Here is an 18,655-nt window from a genome sequence, read left to right as displayed (position 1 = left end):
AGCAATTGAGACCATTAACCAGGCCTGGAAGGAAGATGTTGCAGATCTAGTATGAGTAGTTGTAATAGGCAGTCTAGGCAAGCACCTTCTGGTTTTTTGATTGCCTAAACAGGGTGCAGGCCTTGGTGGCAACAGTCAGTACTGCAGATGTCCTCTGATAATCTCAGAAACTACAGAAAGTATCTGAGTTCACTTTGCATAACAGAGTAGACCATCTGAGCATAGGCATTTCCTTAGTCCTAATTATCTTCCTGTTAGTCTCAAGGAACTGATTTGAGACCAATAAACTGTTTCACGTTGGTCATCAAGTAGATTATATCATTATCCTCTTGGGTGGTACTTGATAAACTATATACCTCAGTTCCCTGGACATAACTTTCTTATTTTTCCCTGAGGTGGCCAATATATACTTTTCTTAGTCATTAAAAATTTCCCTTAGGTTGGATGAGAACATGAACGTGAGTGTTGCAGACTTTGGGCTTTCTAAGAAAATCTACAGTGGAGACTACTACCGTCAGGGCTGTGCCTCCAAGCTGCCAGTGAAGTGGCTTGCTCTCGAAAGTCTGGCGGATAATCTGTACACAACACACAGTGATGTGGTGAGTTTTGCTCTGGTGCATTTGGGGACCACTTGTATTTGTACTGAAGTGGAGGAATCCTTCTGTATTCATTGAGGGTAGGAAAAGGCCCTGGTGATGAGAGAGGGAGTTTGCCTTGTGTTTGAGGGATAGTGCTACCTCTGCCTTGGGTGCCGCCAGAACTCAAGACTAAAAATATGTGTGAGTTGTTTATGGCAGAAGTCATGAACCCTTTTCCTCTTGTCCTTTGGTCCTTCATTTCTAAGTGCTTATACCCATCCTCTTTCACCTTTCCCCTTCTCCTCTTCCTTTCCCTCTCTCTTCAAACAGTTTCTTCTTTTTCTTTTTCCTTTCTCTTCTGTATGACAGTTTGAAGGCGGCATTTGAAATGCATGTAACCCACACAGTCGTGTACAAGTGCAGCAGAGGTGCTGTAACCACTGTAGAGTAGTGATTGGTGATTGCTAGTTCAGCCAGTTTACAATAGACATTGGTCAGGGCTTGTGAAAGTAATAATTTTTTGCACCTAACAAACCTTGCAGTTTAGTTTAAATGTAGAAGTACAACTGTTGCAGGGTAGAGCAAAAAGAGACCCGTAAGTGGTTTGTTCCTTGCCCTGTTTATTGGTTAAACTCGGTTTTCATTTGTGCCTGTATGTTTCCAGTAACTTAGAATCTGGCTCAATGAATTAAGAAACTGCTTTGTGAGCCCCAACCCAGAATCTTCCTGTAGCTGGGAACCACAAAAGTGATAGCACATACCTTAAAGAACTGTGAGTAGGAGATGCTTGGTAGAGGTCTGCAGGTGGAAGTCAGCAGTAGCTCACAAACCTTCCCCTGCTCCTCTGCAGAATGGGGCCAGACAGGGCCTTCAGCTGTCTCCCAAGATGATGTGTCAGCATCAGCAGCATCTGGTGGCTCATTTTTTTGTTTTCTAGCTAAAGTTTGGATAGTCCTTGCATAACTGCTGCTCATGTGATATTACCCCAGACTGGGAGGGCTGGCACAGTCTGAGCATACTGAAACCCCACCCCAGCGAGCAGGGAACAGTCTGTTCACTTGTTCTGTGTGCTGTTCCCTTTCAGTGGGCATTTGGGGTGACCATGTGGGAGATCGTGACCCGAGGGCAAACCCCTTACGCTGGCATTGAGAATGCAGAAATCTACAACTACCTCATCAGCGGGAACAGGCTGAAGCAGCCGCCGGAGTGCCTGGAAGATGTGTGAGTACTTCCTCGCCTGCTGACATGTGATTCCTTGAGAAGTTTGGCTCGATGGAATGAAACAGGGGCAGCTGGCTGGGATGCTGATCTGAATCTGTCCACTTCCCAGTACACAGAGGCATTCACTAGAAAGTCTCTGGGTTAGCTACCAGATACTCTGCTGGCAGAGCTCCCTGGAACCTGCGGTAGCTACACGAGCAGCTAACTTGGCTCAAGGGTTTGAACATTGTCAACGTTAGGCTTTGTGGAAACTATAACTGTGTTTCCAGAAACTCACTGCTCCCTACCTTCTCAGGCCAACATCTGAGAAAAGAAATTAGTTTCATGGGATACCCTGAAGACTGAATAGAAAAGTCATCTAGCCAGACTAAGAGGAAACTGGATTGCAGAAGCAGTGGCGTGCGTGTGTCTTTCAAAGCTTAGCCTGGTTTTCAAAATTGGATCTACTACTCTCACAGAAATAGCAGGATGGAAGAGAAGAGAGCAGATAGGAGGATCTAAGGTTCTGTAGATCAGTGTCCCACCTTAAATTACAGGTGAAACAAAACCAGGACAACTCTGCAGATACTGCTTCTGGACATTTTCAGACTTGCAGGAGGGACTCCGGTATCCCATGGGGGAGCAGGCAGCCACATGCTGCAGTCTGTGCTCCTGCCTTAGTTCTGCAGCCAAGGGGCCATTGTTGGCCAGCAGGTTACATGAAATGTTTGCTCAGGAACCCTTGCTCCATGGGTGGTGGCTGGAGTTTTCTGGAGTCCACACACGGGGCTGAGGTCCCCCGGGGAGTGTCACTGTAACTTCTCCCAGGGTAAAAGCTTGCCTAGGCCGGACAAGGTGAAATCATTTCACTTGAGTGCCCAAACAAGTCTCTGTTTTGTCAGTGTCGTGCCCAGAGCAAGACATAACTATGAGTTTAGTGGCCTTTTCGAGCCTTGTTGGTAAAATGGATAACATGAAGTCCTCTTTCCTCCCTCTTCCTTCCTGCTCTGATGGTGGATTATTTCACGTAGTTTCCTTTCTCCAGCCTTTTTTCCCCGTAGGGAATAATCTGTACTCTTGTTATTAAAGCTGTACACTTTTATCTTCTCAGCAGTTCATTTTAACTGTTCCGGAGTTGAAATGGAAACACTGTGTTATACCACTGCTTACATTCATTACGTGTCTGCATCTTGACTGCTGGGAGTAGCTTATGGCCATAGGATGTTACAGATGCCAAAAATAGAGAAGAGATTCAAAAACCTACTAGGCATTGAGGAACAATCCATCAAAAACTACTAAGAAGGTACAGCCTCCATTTTGAGGGGCCCTTGAGCTACAGGTTATTGAGACCTGAAAGAATACACGGAAAGATCTCACTACATGCTCCCCCTCACCTTACGTACTTTCTCCAGGCATCTGCTAGTGGCCACTGTCAGAGGCTGGGTACTGGGGCAAATGGACTTTTGGGCTGATTCAGTACAGCCAGTAGTTTTCTAACTTTTTTACAAATGAATTTCTTCTGTTTGCCAGTGCGGGTAGAAGAAAATAATTTGGTGCCACAAAATAGGAAGTTTCTATTTTTATCTGGAGCATTTAGAGTTGTTTCTACTGTTTGTGAGGGACGTAAATCAGGATTAGGACAACTGATCCATAGAAGCTTTCTGTAAAACTAGTGTGAGATCAAAAACAGTCTAGTAAAGCTGATAGCAAGCAAGGGACACAAAAAGTAAAATAAAAACCGTCAGAAATGTTTTATTTCCCAGAAGAGGCCATATCAAATTTTTTCCATTTACAAGTGTAACTGAGGTTCATTTGTCTGTGGTGTTTTTCAGTGCCAGTACAGTGCTTTGTCCCTGTTCCCTGCAGAACTGGCAACAATAACGCCATAGGAATGCAGCTGCCAGTCTTGTGGGTGATGCACAAAGAGGAGGAGGACAATGGCTCTGGCCGCACTCCAGCCCCGTGGGCTCCAGTGGGAGGATGGCCCGTGCAGGCACCCAGCCATGAAGAGGGCCAGAGGGGAGCACAGCTACTTGCCCCCCTTGCCCGAGCACAGGCCCTTGGAGCCACCAATGTCTCCTCACACTGGCCCTTGGGCAACCAGAGCTGAGGTGGCTGGCATTTGACTGCCAGGAGGAGAAACCCCGCAGGATAGGGCCTGAGGCTGGTAATGGCACTGAACACATCTGCGTAGGGGTGGTTCCTTTGTAGTAGAAAGGCCGTTTCAGCCCAGGAGTGAAGCTGTTGTGCGTTCCTCCACAGCCCTCTAAACAAACCCACTGTGCCTTTTTCCAGTCCTGCTGCCAACCTGTTGGGCAGCAACAGCAACACGACTCCATTGCACCAGGAGCGCTGAGCCAGCACGGTGTGAAAAAAGAATATTCTGGAACTTGCACCTCCCACAGTTGGATCTCTGTTTTCTTTCTTCCTGTGTTTTATCTGCTCCTGAACTAGAATTTGGGGGGATGACTTCAGCTGCAGCAGAGGTTGTCGGGATGCTTTTGGTGAACAAATTCAAAAGCTATTACTAAGTGGTGTCACACTCAATCCTATTCTAGCTCTTCAGAGACAGTGAAACAAAGTTTTTACCAAGAAGTTCAGCATCCTTTGACAGGGCTTTTGGATTTTCTGGTACTGTCTAAATAATTTTTTTGACCAAAATGAGAATGCCTTTGTATGTGGGAAGGAACAAGGAATTAGATCCATAATGGCTTCCCACGTGCTGTCACCTGTGCAAGGCCAAGGCTGATAGGTTTTGGGGAAAGTATCTGTGCTTTTTAAGGTGTGCTGTGCAGAGCCCCTGTTTGGAGGTGCAGGGGGTGGCTGCTCTACTTCTCAGTGCTCTTGTCTCCCTCTATTTTGCAGCTATGATCTCATGTGCAGATGTTGGCATCCCGAGCCCAAGCTACGCCCCAGCTTTGGAGTGCTCCGGTCCCAGCTGGAAATGATTCGGGGGAGGATGTCCACACTCTCTTCCAGTCAAGATCCTCTCTATGTCAACATTGGGAAGGACAAAGAGGCGTCTGCGAGTGACCCTGCCCTGCACGCCTCCTTTGGCAACACGGACGGTGAAGAGACTGTTGCTGGGGCAGCTGCTGCTGTCACAAGTGACTATCGCTACATCATGAGCCCCTTGTGCCTTGGAGATGATGCTGAAGGTGAAAGGCATCCAGATGGGCAGGAAGGGGAGGACAAAAGCCTTCTGTATGAGCTGGAGACAGAAGGAGAGAAAAGTTGTTAACCTGTACATAGCAGTGACACTCTGCTTCCCTGGGACGGGATGTGTGCAGCCGCAGTGCCACGTCGCCTGGGGCTCTGATGCCGGATCTGGAATGGCTTTGAACAGCACTGGCCAGAGCTCTTGGGCACCTTTTGTAGCTTTCACCACCTGTGTGGGCTGCAGTGGCGGACGGCTTGAAACGACCGCAACCCCAGCGACCCCTTGGATTTGGGGGAGGGGGTTTGAAGGGTTACAGGTTGATTGCATCCCGCTGAAAGTTCAAAGCTAAGGTGGGCAGTCAGAGTCTGTGCTCTGCTCCTTCTCACTGACTGCTGGAGCAGAGCTGAATACACCTTCTGTTCAGTCAGTGCTCGCTCTTGTGTAGATGTTGTCTTCGATCCTGGCTGCGTGACTTCGGGACTGGTACCTCTGAAAACACTAGTGGGTATTTACACTGTCATTCAGGACAAGAGGGCAAAATTCCCCTTGTGTTCACTCAGCAGTACTGCCTAGACTTGTTGCCTACCTCAGTGGTTCTCAAACTGATCTGCGGAGCTGCTTCTACCCAGCACTGAATTTGAACATCTGGCTTATTTCATGCAGTGACACTTGCCGCTTCCTCAGTCCGGGGCTCTTTTAAGAGTTTCAGGTGTTCTGATGAGTGGTGAAATTAGAAAAAATGAAAACCCAGCATCCCTCTTCACCCCATGTACCTCTTTCATGTCTTTCTTTTTCTTCTGTTTGATGCCAGTTCAGGCCTGACCAGACTTGCAGCTGGCATTAAAATGTGAGGGGAGGGAGAGCAGCTGGCATGTGTGAGGACAGAATCCAACATCAAAAGGATGGAAAGGAAACAGTGTAGAGAGGACTTAACAGCAGTATGGGGAAACAGTGCTAATTAATGCTAAGTGCTGCCCTACAGGAGAGGAAAGAGACAGCTTAGATACAGAATGGCAGACTTGCTTCAGTTTCAGCGGGAGCAGGATTCAGCATTTGCTTTAAAATAGCATTTGTTTAATCTTTCTCTTTAACAGTGCTATGACATTTTCAAATAACCAAGTGCTGTGTAGCTGCTGTAGTGAAGGTGTGAACACGGAGAGTGTGCGTGTTGGAGGGAAGGGATCAACTGGGAGATCTCTTTCTGAAGAGAGAGTCCTCATGGTGAAAAGGCTTGAGAACCACTGGCCTTCCTGTTCAGGAGGTCTTCTGGCACACTGTAGAAGTCACATCAGAACATAGACTAGTTAATCACTGCAGCCTTCCAGACAGGGCAAAATTAATGGTTTTGCTCTTTGGGTTTTGTTTTGTTTTCCAATCAGCATGTCTGGCTCACTATAACTGCAAGTGCTTGTGTGGTTTTTAATAATTTAATATTTTACTGTAAATCAGCATTTGTTTTGTGCAGTGGTTCCCAGCAAGGAAGTGCAGTTACATCTTGCTCTACTTATCCTAAATATTTGCTAGATTTAAATTTCTTTTATTTCCAGTGTGCTGAAAACTTGGCTGTATCACAAGACTTAGGATTCCACATTGCTCTTCCTCAGAAACAAATACCGCAAACGTCACCGTTTGCTGAGTTGGCAAAGGTGGGACAAATAAGTCAAATGAGATTGCAGACTTGGTGTCAGAACACTCCACCCTTTCTTTGATGCCCAGTATTTCCTTATTATAAGGTTCGGGGCTAACTACAAAATTCTGGTCCGGTTTCAGCCCCTAGTGAGAACACTTCCTAGGGAAGGGGAATTTCAGCCTGGGGCTTGGGCATGGCTCCTTTCTGTAAAGTTTCCTACTTAACAGCGCTGTCCTACAGCTGTCTCCAGAAGTTCAGTTTTCTCAGTCGCAGATACAAACTGCACCATCTTCTATCCCAGGCGGTACAGGGTTTTCTCTTCATTTAGCTGGAATGCTGTAAATGCAGGTGAGAAGATAACACCTAACAAAGGGTAACAAAAACCTGTGCGGTGCACATTTGCAGTGAGGGCAGAAGGCTATGCTCCCTGCAGCTGCCTGGGAAGCGCAGATGTACATATAGACTCTAACTTTGGGAAGCATGTGTTTAGTTTTTATGCATTTTTTAATAATAAAACATGTACTGTGTCTGAGTCCCAGCCTCTTTATCTGTGGCAGAGTTTGTGATGATGCTCACTTACTGCATGGGGCCACAGGGTATGTGTCAGCCTCAGCTGAAAGATTACTTTCTCCCTTCACCAAGCAGGATTAAGCTACTTCTTGGAGGCAAAGAACACATTTGGCCTCTCCAGATGGCAGTTACTCTGCATTGCTCCAACCTTGAGACTCTGAAGGCCAAAATCTGATGGGCACAGGCCAGTGGTTCACAAAGAGATGGGGGTTCTGTGGCCACCACTGTGTGGGAGCCTGGGAAGAAGCCTTTACTGGGACATGCTGCATCCTGCCTGAGAGTGCAAAACCTCTGCATCACTTCCTGCCTGAAAACCATCACCTGCACCCATCCAACTCCTGGCAGTGCTCTCTGTGGAAGAGAGGCTTGGAGGCGGTGGGTAAAATTCAGCTGCTGAGTCAAATGTTCCAAGCACAACATAAAAGAGCTGCTGGATTTCCAGCTCACAGAGAAGAAAAGGTGTACCTCATGTTTCTATTCTTCATCAGCAAACAGCATGTTGCACGCCCTCTGCCTGCCAGCTCACACAGAGAGGAAGAGTGATGGTAAATGGTACGAGTGCTCACCCCCCATCTGCAATGCAGGAAAAACAACTTCCGAAGCACGAAGCGGCTGATTTAGTTAATATTTTCAGGTTCCACTGCCCAGTGATGTCCCTTGGATCTGGTTCAAATGATGATTTAATCCTTTCGCACGCAAGCCTGGTCAGAACAGGTACAAATGAGGCTGTGTTGTGGGTGGGAGAAGCATCACCAGAAGAAGAGCTAGTGAGAAAAGAGGGGAGGAAAGGAGGCTTTAAAATGGGGACAGATGGGACGAGCTGTGAAGACAGCAAACCCGAAAGATGGGGAATTTTAAATATGAAATCCCAGAACAGAGAAGGCATTGCCCCAGCTGGGTCCAGGCAGGGGTCTGGGGTGGGAGCTGGCTTTGTGTTTTGGTAAAGGATGAGATGCTCTGGTCCAGCACAGGTGCTCTGCAGCCTGTTGCTCTTAAATTGTAAAGAGGCTGTATGCAGCTGGCCTGGCTCTGCATCTAAGCGGTGACAGCACTGTGATCCTGACCCCAGGGAAGCTTTGGCCTAACACAGTTCTGATTCAGGCACCAGTCTGGCACACTGGTTTCCTAAGTAAATCAAATGTCTCCCACACAACCACCTTTTTTTTTTCACCAGCCCAGTACAACAGCACAGTCCCTCCCATCCTCTCAGGCAACAGCCCTTGCCCCATCCCCTGGGGGGGGGCAGCCAAGGGGCACTGCACGTTTCTGCTGAAGCAACCTCTGTCCTGCACTGGTAAACCTGACCACATCTCCCTGAGGATGGGAGAGGGTCTCCTTTCTGACACAGGCTCAAGCCACTCAGGGCAGTTACCAGCTTGGCTGTGAGGCAGCGTGACCCCACCGTGCCCAGCAAGGGCAGAGCAGAAGCTCACAGTGCCGTCTGTGTTGTGTAGGGGTAGTCGGTGCGCGAGGAAAGATGCTCCCATCCGCTCTAGTGCCAGGGCTGACTGATGGGCCCTAGACCGCAGGCTGTGCCAGCAGCTCAGCCGGCAGATACGGGGGTGCTCCGGCCCCATCCGATGCCTGCACCATGTGGGGAATGGCCTGCTCAGGGCTGACGGCTCAGCAGGTGCTTGCAGTGCATGGATATACCTGGGAGCTAATGCACAGCTACCCTGGGACCTGCTACCTTCCTTCCTAGGCTGGGCTTGGGGGGAAGTCTTGCAGTCTTGACTCAATAAAAACACTCCCTGAAGTCAAACGCAATTAATTTTGAGTAAAAGTTTGAGTCTGGCTGACCAGAGAAAGGAACTGTATTTGCACATGGATATTTTCCTGATTTACGTTCTATTTTGCTGGCAGTATTCATTCTCCTCTGATGCTCAACAGCCACCAACTTTTTTAGATTCTTGTATTTTTTACCAGGGATTTCTGTGATGGGCCCTCATACACAATCCTAATTTTATACTGATTTGTTATTTAACACCCATTATGTTCCCTTAAAATAGCAAGATGTTCGGTGAACGCTCAGAGTGAAGGAAGCCTGGTCTCCTGTGGATTTGCATCCACGGGTGATTGCAAGCCCCAGGTGCAGGTTGCCCCTAGTTAAGGTACTTTACAAGAGCTTTATCCCTTGGTGGAATCTCTGGTGTCCAATACGGAGCGATTGAATTCCCATATGCGGTGAAGGTACCGATGTGGCACTGATAGGGTCTGCCACACACAGGCTGTTTTCTGAAAACTTGTAGAAACTTAATTATCTTTCAGACCTCAATCTTGCCATCCCACTTGGCTGAAATGAAGCAGCGGATTCAAAAACTATTAGGGCCAACACGTGCAGCTGGTGATCAAAAAGCCTTGTTACCATGGGAAACTGAGCTAAAAATCAATTACTTGGTCCAAGAACAGAAAAGACCGATGGACATGGTTTCTGATTGCATTTGCTCTGTCATATAAAAGCAACTTGGCGTCAGTATGAATCAGACCTCAGTCACTGCACTGAGGTCTAGTGACAAAACAAAGATGATCAACTCCTCGCTTACTAATTACTCTGTGGATCCTCCAGCTCAAGGCATGCCAAGCCAAGTTGTTCCCAAATGCGGTTAGGCCGAGGAAATGGAACATCTTTTGGTCATGTTTGACAATAAGACCGAAATTAGGAACCAGGCATTTCGGCCGCATGGTTGCTGGCTCCCACCAAGCCCAGCTTTCCAGGTGGTAGTCGCTAGCCACAGCCTGGAAAGTATCTAGAATCTAAACAGCTTTTGTTTCTTCCAGTTTCTTTTCACTGGCTTAAAATAGAACTGAAAGAAATGCTTGACCTCAGGACGTAGACAGCACTTGTTGATTTAAGCTTTGTTGAGTTCAGTAGGGATTTTATGGGATTGGACTAGTTTCCAGAAGAGTCTTTATAGGAGCTGGCTCTTGCCAGCCTGTGGTGTGAGAAAGCATGAATTCTTGAAGAGGAAAGAGGGTTTGCATGCATAAATGATCTAATTGAGAATATAAGATATTGCACTACATGCTGATAAACACAGTGCCAGTGAAGGTGACAAAAAGGGGAAGCTGAGAGAAGCGGTAGGGCATTGGAGAGAAGCACGCTCTGTATACTGCAACGTGGCAATTAGGGCAGCAAATTCAGAAGGTCGCTGCTTTCTTAGTTAATATATAAGACAATGATCCTGGCTGCTACCCTGTTATTACCCAAGCTGCGTGAGAGACTGCTGCTGCCTCTCGATTTCTGCTCCGCCAATGAATGTCTCTGCAACAGCCGCTTTGGCTTGTGCGACGCAGGTGTTAGCTGGAGAAGCAAGCCCTTTAGTCACTCACTGCTGCCTCTCCTTGTTTCTTCTTACTAAATTACCTTAAAATGAAGCTAAAAACCCCAAGGTTCACATGGCTAGACAATGTAACGCAGTATGCCTCTGCTAACATCAGGTAAGGTTCAGATACAATTAATACATTTCCTGGTATTATTTGTCTACATTATCCCTCCTCTTGCACAAAGACACGCAAAGAGAAACAGGAGCAGAAATATTTTTCAGGCTTGTGGCTCGGCGTATGAGGAGGGACTGAGCTTTAACAGCCTTTTGGTGCCTGTGAACCTTGTACCCGAGCTGCAGGGTGTAAGGGCAAAGGAAGATGCAGACTTGGGGGTTATGCAGAGGACCCAAACTGCATCCCAGAACGAAACAAGCACTTAGCTGTTGCCAGAACACCCGGTAGTAAAAAAAACCCCAAACCTCTGTCAAACCCCAACTTCAAGGCTCTGCATTTACTCAGCAGACAGCTGGGGCAGTTTAAGTCCCATGTCCCCAGTATTTGTTTGCTCCCCCTCTGCTGGAACTGGAGCTCCCAGCAGCTGGGCCCGGCAGTGCCAGCACTGCTGAAGGTAGAGAAGACAGCAGACGATGCACAGAAAAGGATGAAGCACGGGCACATGTTTCTACCAGCACTGCTGTGGGGGTGGAAATCTCCGGCAGAGCAAACAGCCGGTGACTTCTCACACCCCCTCCCCCCCGTCTGGATTCACTCCGGCTTGTCTGCCAACACTCCCGATTACGCCAGCGCGCTTCCATTGAAGCTGATAACACTGGGCTGTACCTGAGGCAACGACTGGGCTTGCTACATGAAATATTTCCCATTTTTTCCACCTATTGATGAAATCTCTCTGGATCACCACTGAAACTGCTCAGGGCTGCTGCCCTGCCAGTGGGCCAACTTTTTCCTGCAGGCATCATCAGGCAAGGATCCAAATGAGAGAAGCTGAACCTATTTATAGCAGAAAATAACATGGCTGGCTATTTCTTCTTTTTCTCTCTTAATTCAGGAAATACTGCCAGTCTGCTGAGCTCTGTCAGGCTGTAGGTAGGGGGTTGCAGTGCTCTAACTGAAGACGACAGTTGGCCCACAGGGTCTCTATTTGGGGATTTATGCTCTCAAATTCGATCGCTGTCATCGTGGTGGAGCAGACCTTATCCCAGAGGCCTCCTGCACCATGGGCCTGAGCCTCCCATTGCTGATACTGGTGTAAATCAGTGACAAAGGCACTGAGATCATCAGAGGTTGGGTCCCTGGCATGAAAACAACACAACTGAGAGAAGGACATAGTTTGTAATCTGTCAGTACACCCAGCCTGCCTTTATACCATGCCCTGACCTCGCCTGGGTGAAGATGATTTGCTGGGATGTTGTTGGTTTTCCTCCCTGTGCCTGTTCAGCTGCTGAAGCGTTATTTAGCACCACTGAGCCCTGATGCTGATCCCACAGCAGGGCCAATGCACAGCAGCTCGCGGAAGTCCATGGGATGATGCCGTCACAAGGCTGGCAAGAGTTCAACATCGTGCTTTACAGCTTGCCTGTTTCTAGACTAATTTCTACTGGCATCGGAAATCTGTGAATGTTGGAAATCTGCACTTGCCTTCGTTCCAGGAAGGCTCTAAACTTTCATGAGAAAAAATTAATGAATTTATTTTCTTAGTAAACATCTTACAAATGGTCTGGGCAACAGAGCATCACTGTCAGTGAGCTTGGCAAACACAGAAAAAGATGTTCTTAACTCAACATTAGCACAAATGGGGGTAAAATCCTAAAAAAGACAAGGCTTTCTGTGGTCTTCCCATGGTCTTCCCATGCACTAGCAGTGTGACATATATCTCTTCCCCCACAACTCTCTTTTCCTTCCACCTGCGATAAGCAAGGCGCTGCCTTGTTTTCACCAGGTATGGTGGAAGGGCGCGACATACCTTTCCCTGGGTGCAGATGAACCCACAGACAGTGGTGACTGTCCGGTTTCTTCCCACTTGAGCTTTTGCTTCAGGGAGGATGCTGGAAACAGGAGCTGAGCTGGCTGTGCAGGCATTGGGGGTGGGATCCCTCCTGAGGTGCACAGAAAAGCCCCAGGGCAGCCTGAAGGGAGTGAGGCTTTACCCTGAGGATCTTGGGGATGAAATTCAGTTTTGGCCCCCCAGGGTTGGCTGCAGAGGGCTGGCCAGACAGCCAGCATCGACTGCTTCAGTGAAGAGCCAGGAAAGCTCAGAGAGGGCAGCAGTGGGATAATGTGCCCGTTGGGGACATTTTGTCCTCTGCAGCACGATGTTTGTGTCTCTCAGAAATGCCGGCCTCCTCTCCTACAGAAGGAATCAGAGCTGCTCTAGGGACTTGGCTGATAGCAGACTTTGCCCTGTTTTTTAAAGTCCTTCACATTTCATTGTTTACATTCCTCAGAAATGTGTCCATTAAGGTGGTTGAACATGGACCCTTTAGAAAGCTGAAGACATTAATTTAATGACTTGCGGTTCTATAGGGGAAACCCTTCACCATTCATCTGAAGGTCCTGTTTCCCCCACAGCTCTCCTTCCAGCCTTTCCTCCTGCCGGCCCAGGCCATGAAATCCTATTTTGCATCCTGCAAACACAATTTCGATACTTCCCCTCGGCCACACTCTCCTTCATGTCCCTGCCCTGACTCAGGTAGAGAGCTGCCATTCTGCCTGGCTTGGGGCAGCCCCTGAGCCCCGGCAGCATTTCCACCCACAAGGATGCTGTGTGTGTGCCTGGCTGGATCCTTCACCTTGCTGACCAAGACCTTTGCTGCCATGCCACTGAACTGTCCTCAGGGTCTGAGGCAGCAGGCAGGCTCCCCCAGCCAGCCTTAGCACTCTACTTAGCGGTTTTGCTGGTGAACAGTGAAGAGTAATCTTGCTTATGTTTCTGAATATATATTTTAACATGATCCAGCTGTTAAGAGGGAGTAGCAGATTGCTGAGCGAAGGAAAATTCTGGTCTCTGGCTCCACACAGTCTGAGAGCTGGGAGATTTTCTTTGGCCAGACTTTTATTTCTGCTCAGTTACACCTATTGACTGCTGCAAAACTACAGGTAGCAAAGAAAATGAGAATTCGGGATCCAAACTAGTAATTTTTGCTTTGCACTGACATTCAGCACACGAAACCTGATGAGAGATTTCTGGGTGTACAGTTGGTGAGTTCCCCTGTGAAGCCAACAGTGAAACAGGCTTGGGAGAGATGCAGAAATGCCTTCAACAAGTGCCAGCTCTCAGTCTGTGTAGTTTGTTGCATGTTTGCTCCCTAGGATGCTTGTGCAGTTTTGTGATGTGGTTATGCTGGTTCCACAGCAGCATCTGTGGAAAGTGTTTCACGTATTTGATGGTCTGTCCCATTTTGTAATTGCTCTGGATGTATTTCAGTGAAATACAAAGCGTGTAAGTGGACACCTTAGCATGTCATTGCTTTGGATAAGGATGCTGCTTTCATAGCAAGTGTCCTGATGGTCCCTCCCTCACCACGCATTGGGGAGTTTTGACTGAAGCCCTGCTGGGAGATGAGCTGGGGGGTGCACCTACCCCTCAAAGGCTGCCCAAGGGCTGTCGGTTCCCAGGCCCAGAGAGGAGCTCGACTGAAGCACCCATTCCTGTCCCAGGTGGGTAGAGGACAAGCAGTGGGTTACTAGCACCAACTGTTTTGGTCTGTGATCACGCTCTGGCTGTGCTGTTCACTGATGCAGCCAGTTTTGAGCAAGTGTCCTTGCCTCAGGCAAGGCAGAGAGGGCTCTGCTCTGCTGCCAGGTGTCTGAGCTGGTCTCTGGGTTATGTGTCTGCCTCAGGGGCTTTATTTTTCCTTTGCATCAGCCTCTGAGATAGGACATGGGTGTCAGCCAAGCAGGCAGGTGCTTAGGGCAGCAAGGTGCTTCGGGTAGCAAAATTGCCTGTCCTGCTGCTTAGTTCTGCCAGGGGGAGGGGAGGGGAGGGGAGGGGAGGAGAAGAGAGGGTGCCCCCACGCACAGGTGGAACAGCTGATGCCTTGGGCTCTCCCCGCCTGCTGTTGGCCACTCACACACCCTTGGGGAGGGCAAAAATTTTGCAAATGTGTGGGAGCCTCTAGATAGCCCACAGTGGTCTGAAGATGGTTTCCAACCCATGCAGCAAACTTGATGTCCCTGGTGCTTCCCCTCTGAGCGGTGCCCCAGCCCCTGGCGCCTGCCCCTTCCCTTTCCCCTTCTCCTCTCTCTCCCTTTTCCTTCTGCCCTGTCACCCCCGGGGGAGGCCTCCTGCTCTGGAAGGGCCAAGGCCTTGGCCTCACCATGCTGGCTGGTGGCAGCCGGGGCTGCAGGGGCAGAGCTCTGGCCCTTGCAGGAGGGACGAGCTGTGCCCACTTCATGTCTCCTTGCACCGGCGTAAAGCCAGGGTGGAGAGGCTGCAGGGCAAGGATGTCCTCCACAGGATATTTCAGGAAAGGTTTATCCCCCATCCCTCTACCCCCATTTATTAAAGGGTTTCAGATTTATGCTGTTGGGATAACAATTTGCCCTTGGGGACCTGTGCCTGCACCTCACTCTCTACAGCTTTGGTGGGAGGAAAGTTTAACTGCCTGCTCTTGGAGTCACCTATCACATTAGGGAAGGGGCAGCACAAGGCCAGGAACCTGGAGCCAGTGGTTTTTAGCCCTTTGGGCAGGGAAGGGTTTGTGAGGCTGCACTCCTTTCAAAATGGGAAAAGGAAGAAAAAAGACCAGGCCCAGCAAGGCTTAGCACAGCAAAAGACCCAAATCTCCGGTGAATAAAGGAGCTGGGAGAAACGGTAAGTCTGGAATTGCAGCGCTGGGATGGTTGTTTGCTGTTCCCTCAGGGAATGATGATCTTGAGCCAGATCCCAAAGGTAGTTTCTGCCTGTTAGGAACTAGCCCACAGCAAGAAAGCCAAGTCCTAGTGTCTCCCCACAGATGCATTCCCAGGAGGTTTCTGCCTTAAATAAACACGGTGCCAGAAGCGAACTGCAGAGAGATGCACTGCAGCCAGCAGCTCGCCTCGCTTGGGTGCTGTGGCACGTCTCCTCTCTGTAGGAAGACAAGAGGTTGAGAGGCTGAAGTGCGGGCCTGTTTCAGCCCTGACTTCTTTGGGTTGGGGAGGGCAACAATTTGGGAAGTCAAAGGTCACTGAAAGAGAAAGCAGGAGCCCAGACTCTCATGTGTGTCCAGAGGCAGGGAGGTGTCTTCACCACCGGCCACCAGCCGGTCAGGAAGATGCAAGAAGGAAGGCGACTAGGGGAAGCAGTCTGCAGACCTCAAGTGAGCTCTTGGTGGACTTTATTATATCTGTGAAACAAAACCAACAATGAAGCTAGGGGCAGGCCTTCTACTTTGCCTGCTGTTTTTCCTTTCAGAATTATTTCTGAAAATCTGGACAGGCCTTCCTCCTAACCTTACCTCTCCAGTCCCAGCGGCTGATGCCTGGCCTCAGGCTTTGGAAAGAAGAGCCTTTCTTGCTGTACCATTACACTGCTACCTTTGCAGTTCTGGTAAAGAGAAGGTTCAGGCTTAAATCATGATGGTAATGCACAACAGCAGCGGCTCCAAGTATAACCAAGACAACTGATCTTTTTTAAAACTTTGCCCAATAAAAACAACATTAAGGAACTCTTAGAAAGCAACCAACATCTATGAACCCTTTCCATGTATTCAGATAAGAAAGTCCTTATTTGGGATGCAAAATCGACACTAGAAAGCAAGTAAATGCCAGCTTCACAATTATCTCAGCAATCTTTATCTGGCTCCCCTGTGCGTAATGCTGATTTCATGAAAAATTCACACATTATTTCCTTCATATGATCCTGACTCATTCAGTGCCCAGGAAGTTGCATCCTTAGTTCTGACATTTTGAAGACTTTGAATGATTGATTAAAGCATTTAAATAACTTACTTCAAACATAAGGGTGGTGGTTGTTGTTAGATGTAATTATTGTTGTTTAAACGTAATTATTTTTACATTATGACTAATTATAAATGGATATTATTAATGTAAGAATGAAATTTGTTTATCAGGGTTTGAATTCTGCAGTCATCTGGAATAAACACACCAGGTAATGAGTTTGGCAATAAAATGCCAGCCTTAGGCATCAACCAGATTTAGCACCACCCTTTTTCTTTGTATCACACTTCCTTCCTCCCTCCCACAAGCTCAGCCCACTCAAAACCTGTATAATTTCTTCCTATAAAAGGATGTGCCTGTTTTTGCTCAGTTTTCTAAAGCATATGCCTTTATTTCCTAAATATGTTCCTCAGTGGGAGCTCTCCTAATGGATTTACAGGCCCGTTTTATCACTCTTACTGGGATGGGTGGGAATGGAAGAGCTGAAAAAGTTGGGGTTTGATTTAAAGGGAGGAGGACCTGTGAACAGGAAAGCAGAGAGAAGTAGGATTAGTGAGTGGGAGCCTCTGGGCAAACCGATGGTGTGGCAGAGCAGTGTAGTCCCTGGGACAAACATGGAAGGACGAGTACTGTTCTTCCCCCATTTTCCCCTTTTAAAGGTTTTGTTCAGAAAGGAAAAGACTGGGAGAGAAGGAATATTGGTTTTCTGCACTTATTTAAGCTCCTTGAATCTCTAATGAACTCTAGCTTCCCAATACTCAGCTTTCAAAAAAAACCTGATTAGCCAACAAAGAGAGGATTGTTTGTAGGTGAAAAAAAGCGGAGGGAATGAGCAGCAAAGAATTTTTCTGCAAAAACTCACCATGTAATTTGGGCGTCTCTGCTTCAAATTACATGCACATTTTCAAAATTAACATTTCCAAATCTGACTTGCACAGGAGCTTCTTCAGCAGAGCAGTCATGAGATCTGTCTCTTGCATAAAGGATGGTTTCTTGTGCTTAGAGACCAAAACAACACTTTTTTTTTTTTTTTTTTCAGCCATATCACACTGTTGGCTCATTTCTGTGATATTCACAAACACCATCAGGTTTCCTTCAAAACTGCTCCAGTCAAAATGACTTTTTCCCTTGAGAAATAAATACCAATGACCTACTTCCCTTGCATGTGTTATCTTTCATTTGTCCAGAGCCCCGGCACGTTTGATTGCCTTTGCATTACATCTGTATTCTGTCCTGGGTTTGCAACATCATTACATTTTAATGTCATATGATAAATTTCATTTGCGAGAGGTTTCCTCTGCTTGGGCTGTTAACTAAACCGCATCTTGCAGCTGGGAATTGGGCACCACAATCCTTACAGCAGCAGGCATTTCAAAGAAGCAGTTGAAACTTGGCCACCCCTTGGTCTGCTCATGAACTCCACAAAGACAGGACATAGACCCACCGGTGCTTACTCCGCTCCCTGACACCCAAACGCTTCCAAATTTTGGCTGCAAGACTGCAAAAGCCCACCAGAGGTTTAGCTTACGCACCGATTAACGTGTTTGTAACCTTCGCATATGGATTCCTCAAAAATCTTTATCTAATAGGTAAGGGAAGGTGTTTTTGAGCTTCTCAATGATCTGGGAACCAACCACTCAATTCAGGACCAATTCAATTTTGTAAAAGTATAAATTTACACCTAGACACCTCCTCTTTTACATCTCTTGTGGATTCCTAAGCCGTACTGTCACAAATTCTCCGTCAGGTTGGCGTGCCTGGGGAACGCTGACTGATTGCTGCTGCAACTCAGCACCTTTCGAGGCCAGAACCTCCATCTCAGAACTTTCAGCTCAGGCCTGCCTTATGGTGCTGTTTCCCCATCACCTTTTATTTATATTTTTAATCAGTTTCCATGACATGTGATCGGCCTATACCCAAGGCAATGTGCAATTATTTTTCAGGATGGTGTAGATGCCTCTCTTCGTGGTCACAGTCACTGCACAGCTGGGTTACAATCGCTGGAGAGTCCACCCAGCCTCGCCCCTCTGTGTGTGCCCACGCTGCCCGTTATAGCTCAGAGGGGCTTGTTTATGTGATTTTTTTTCCTTCAGCACTTGTTCCATTATTTCACTCTGGACCAAACACTTTCTGGATGGCAATCTCCAGAATCACCTTTGGTCTTAAGCCACGCAGGGGTGTTGTGTTTAAATAATGAATTCGCCTCCACGCTGAAGACTCGATGGCCTTTGCTGACCCCTTTCTGTTCATAAATGACCACGGGTGGCTTGTGGCCAACTCGGTAACCGGTACGATGGTCGTTCCGCGGATGCTCACTCAGCAAACACGCCCGCCCCGGGGGGGGGGGGGGGTCCC

The 18,655-nt window shown here is 47.9% G+C and overlaps 1 protein-coding gene across 2 annotated transcripts in view; it reads left to right on the top strand.

The window, feature by feature from the left end:
* Positions 1 to 7,100, top strand: part of TYRO3 (TYRO3 protein tyrosine kinase) — a 41,652-nt gene extending 34,552 nt beyond the window's left edge. For both annotated transcript variants that reach the window (XM_026849435.1, XM_026849434.1), the window contains 3 exons: positions 440 to 599; positions 1,663 to 1,799; positions 4,644 to 7,100. In XM_026849435.1, coding sequence (XP_026705236.1) covers positions 440 to 599; positions 1,663 to 1,799; positions 4,644 to 5,019 — 673 coding nt within the window. In that variant the 3' untranslated portion in view covers positions 5,020 to 7,100. The remainder of the gene's footprint in view (positions 1 to 439; positions 600 to 1,662; positions 1,800 to 4,643) is intronic.
* Positions 7,101 to 18,655: the final 11,555 nt, after the last annotated feature.

Source organism: Athene cunicularia (assembly GCF_003259725.1).
Source record: "Athene cunicularia isolate RWA chromosome 5 unlocalized genomic scaffold, athCun1 chr5_part1, whole genome shotgun sequence".
NCBI lineage: Eukaryota > Metazoa > Chordata > Aves > Strigiformes > Strigidae > Athene > Athene cunicularia.
The sequence above is the reverse complement of the archived record's forward strand: the minus strand, read 5'-3'. Positions and strand labels throughout refer to the sequence as shown.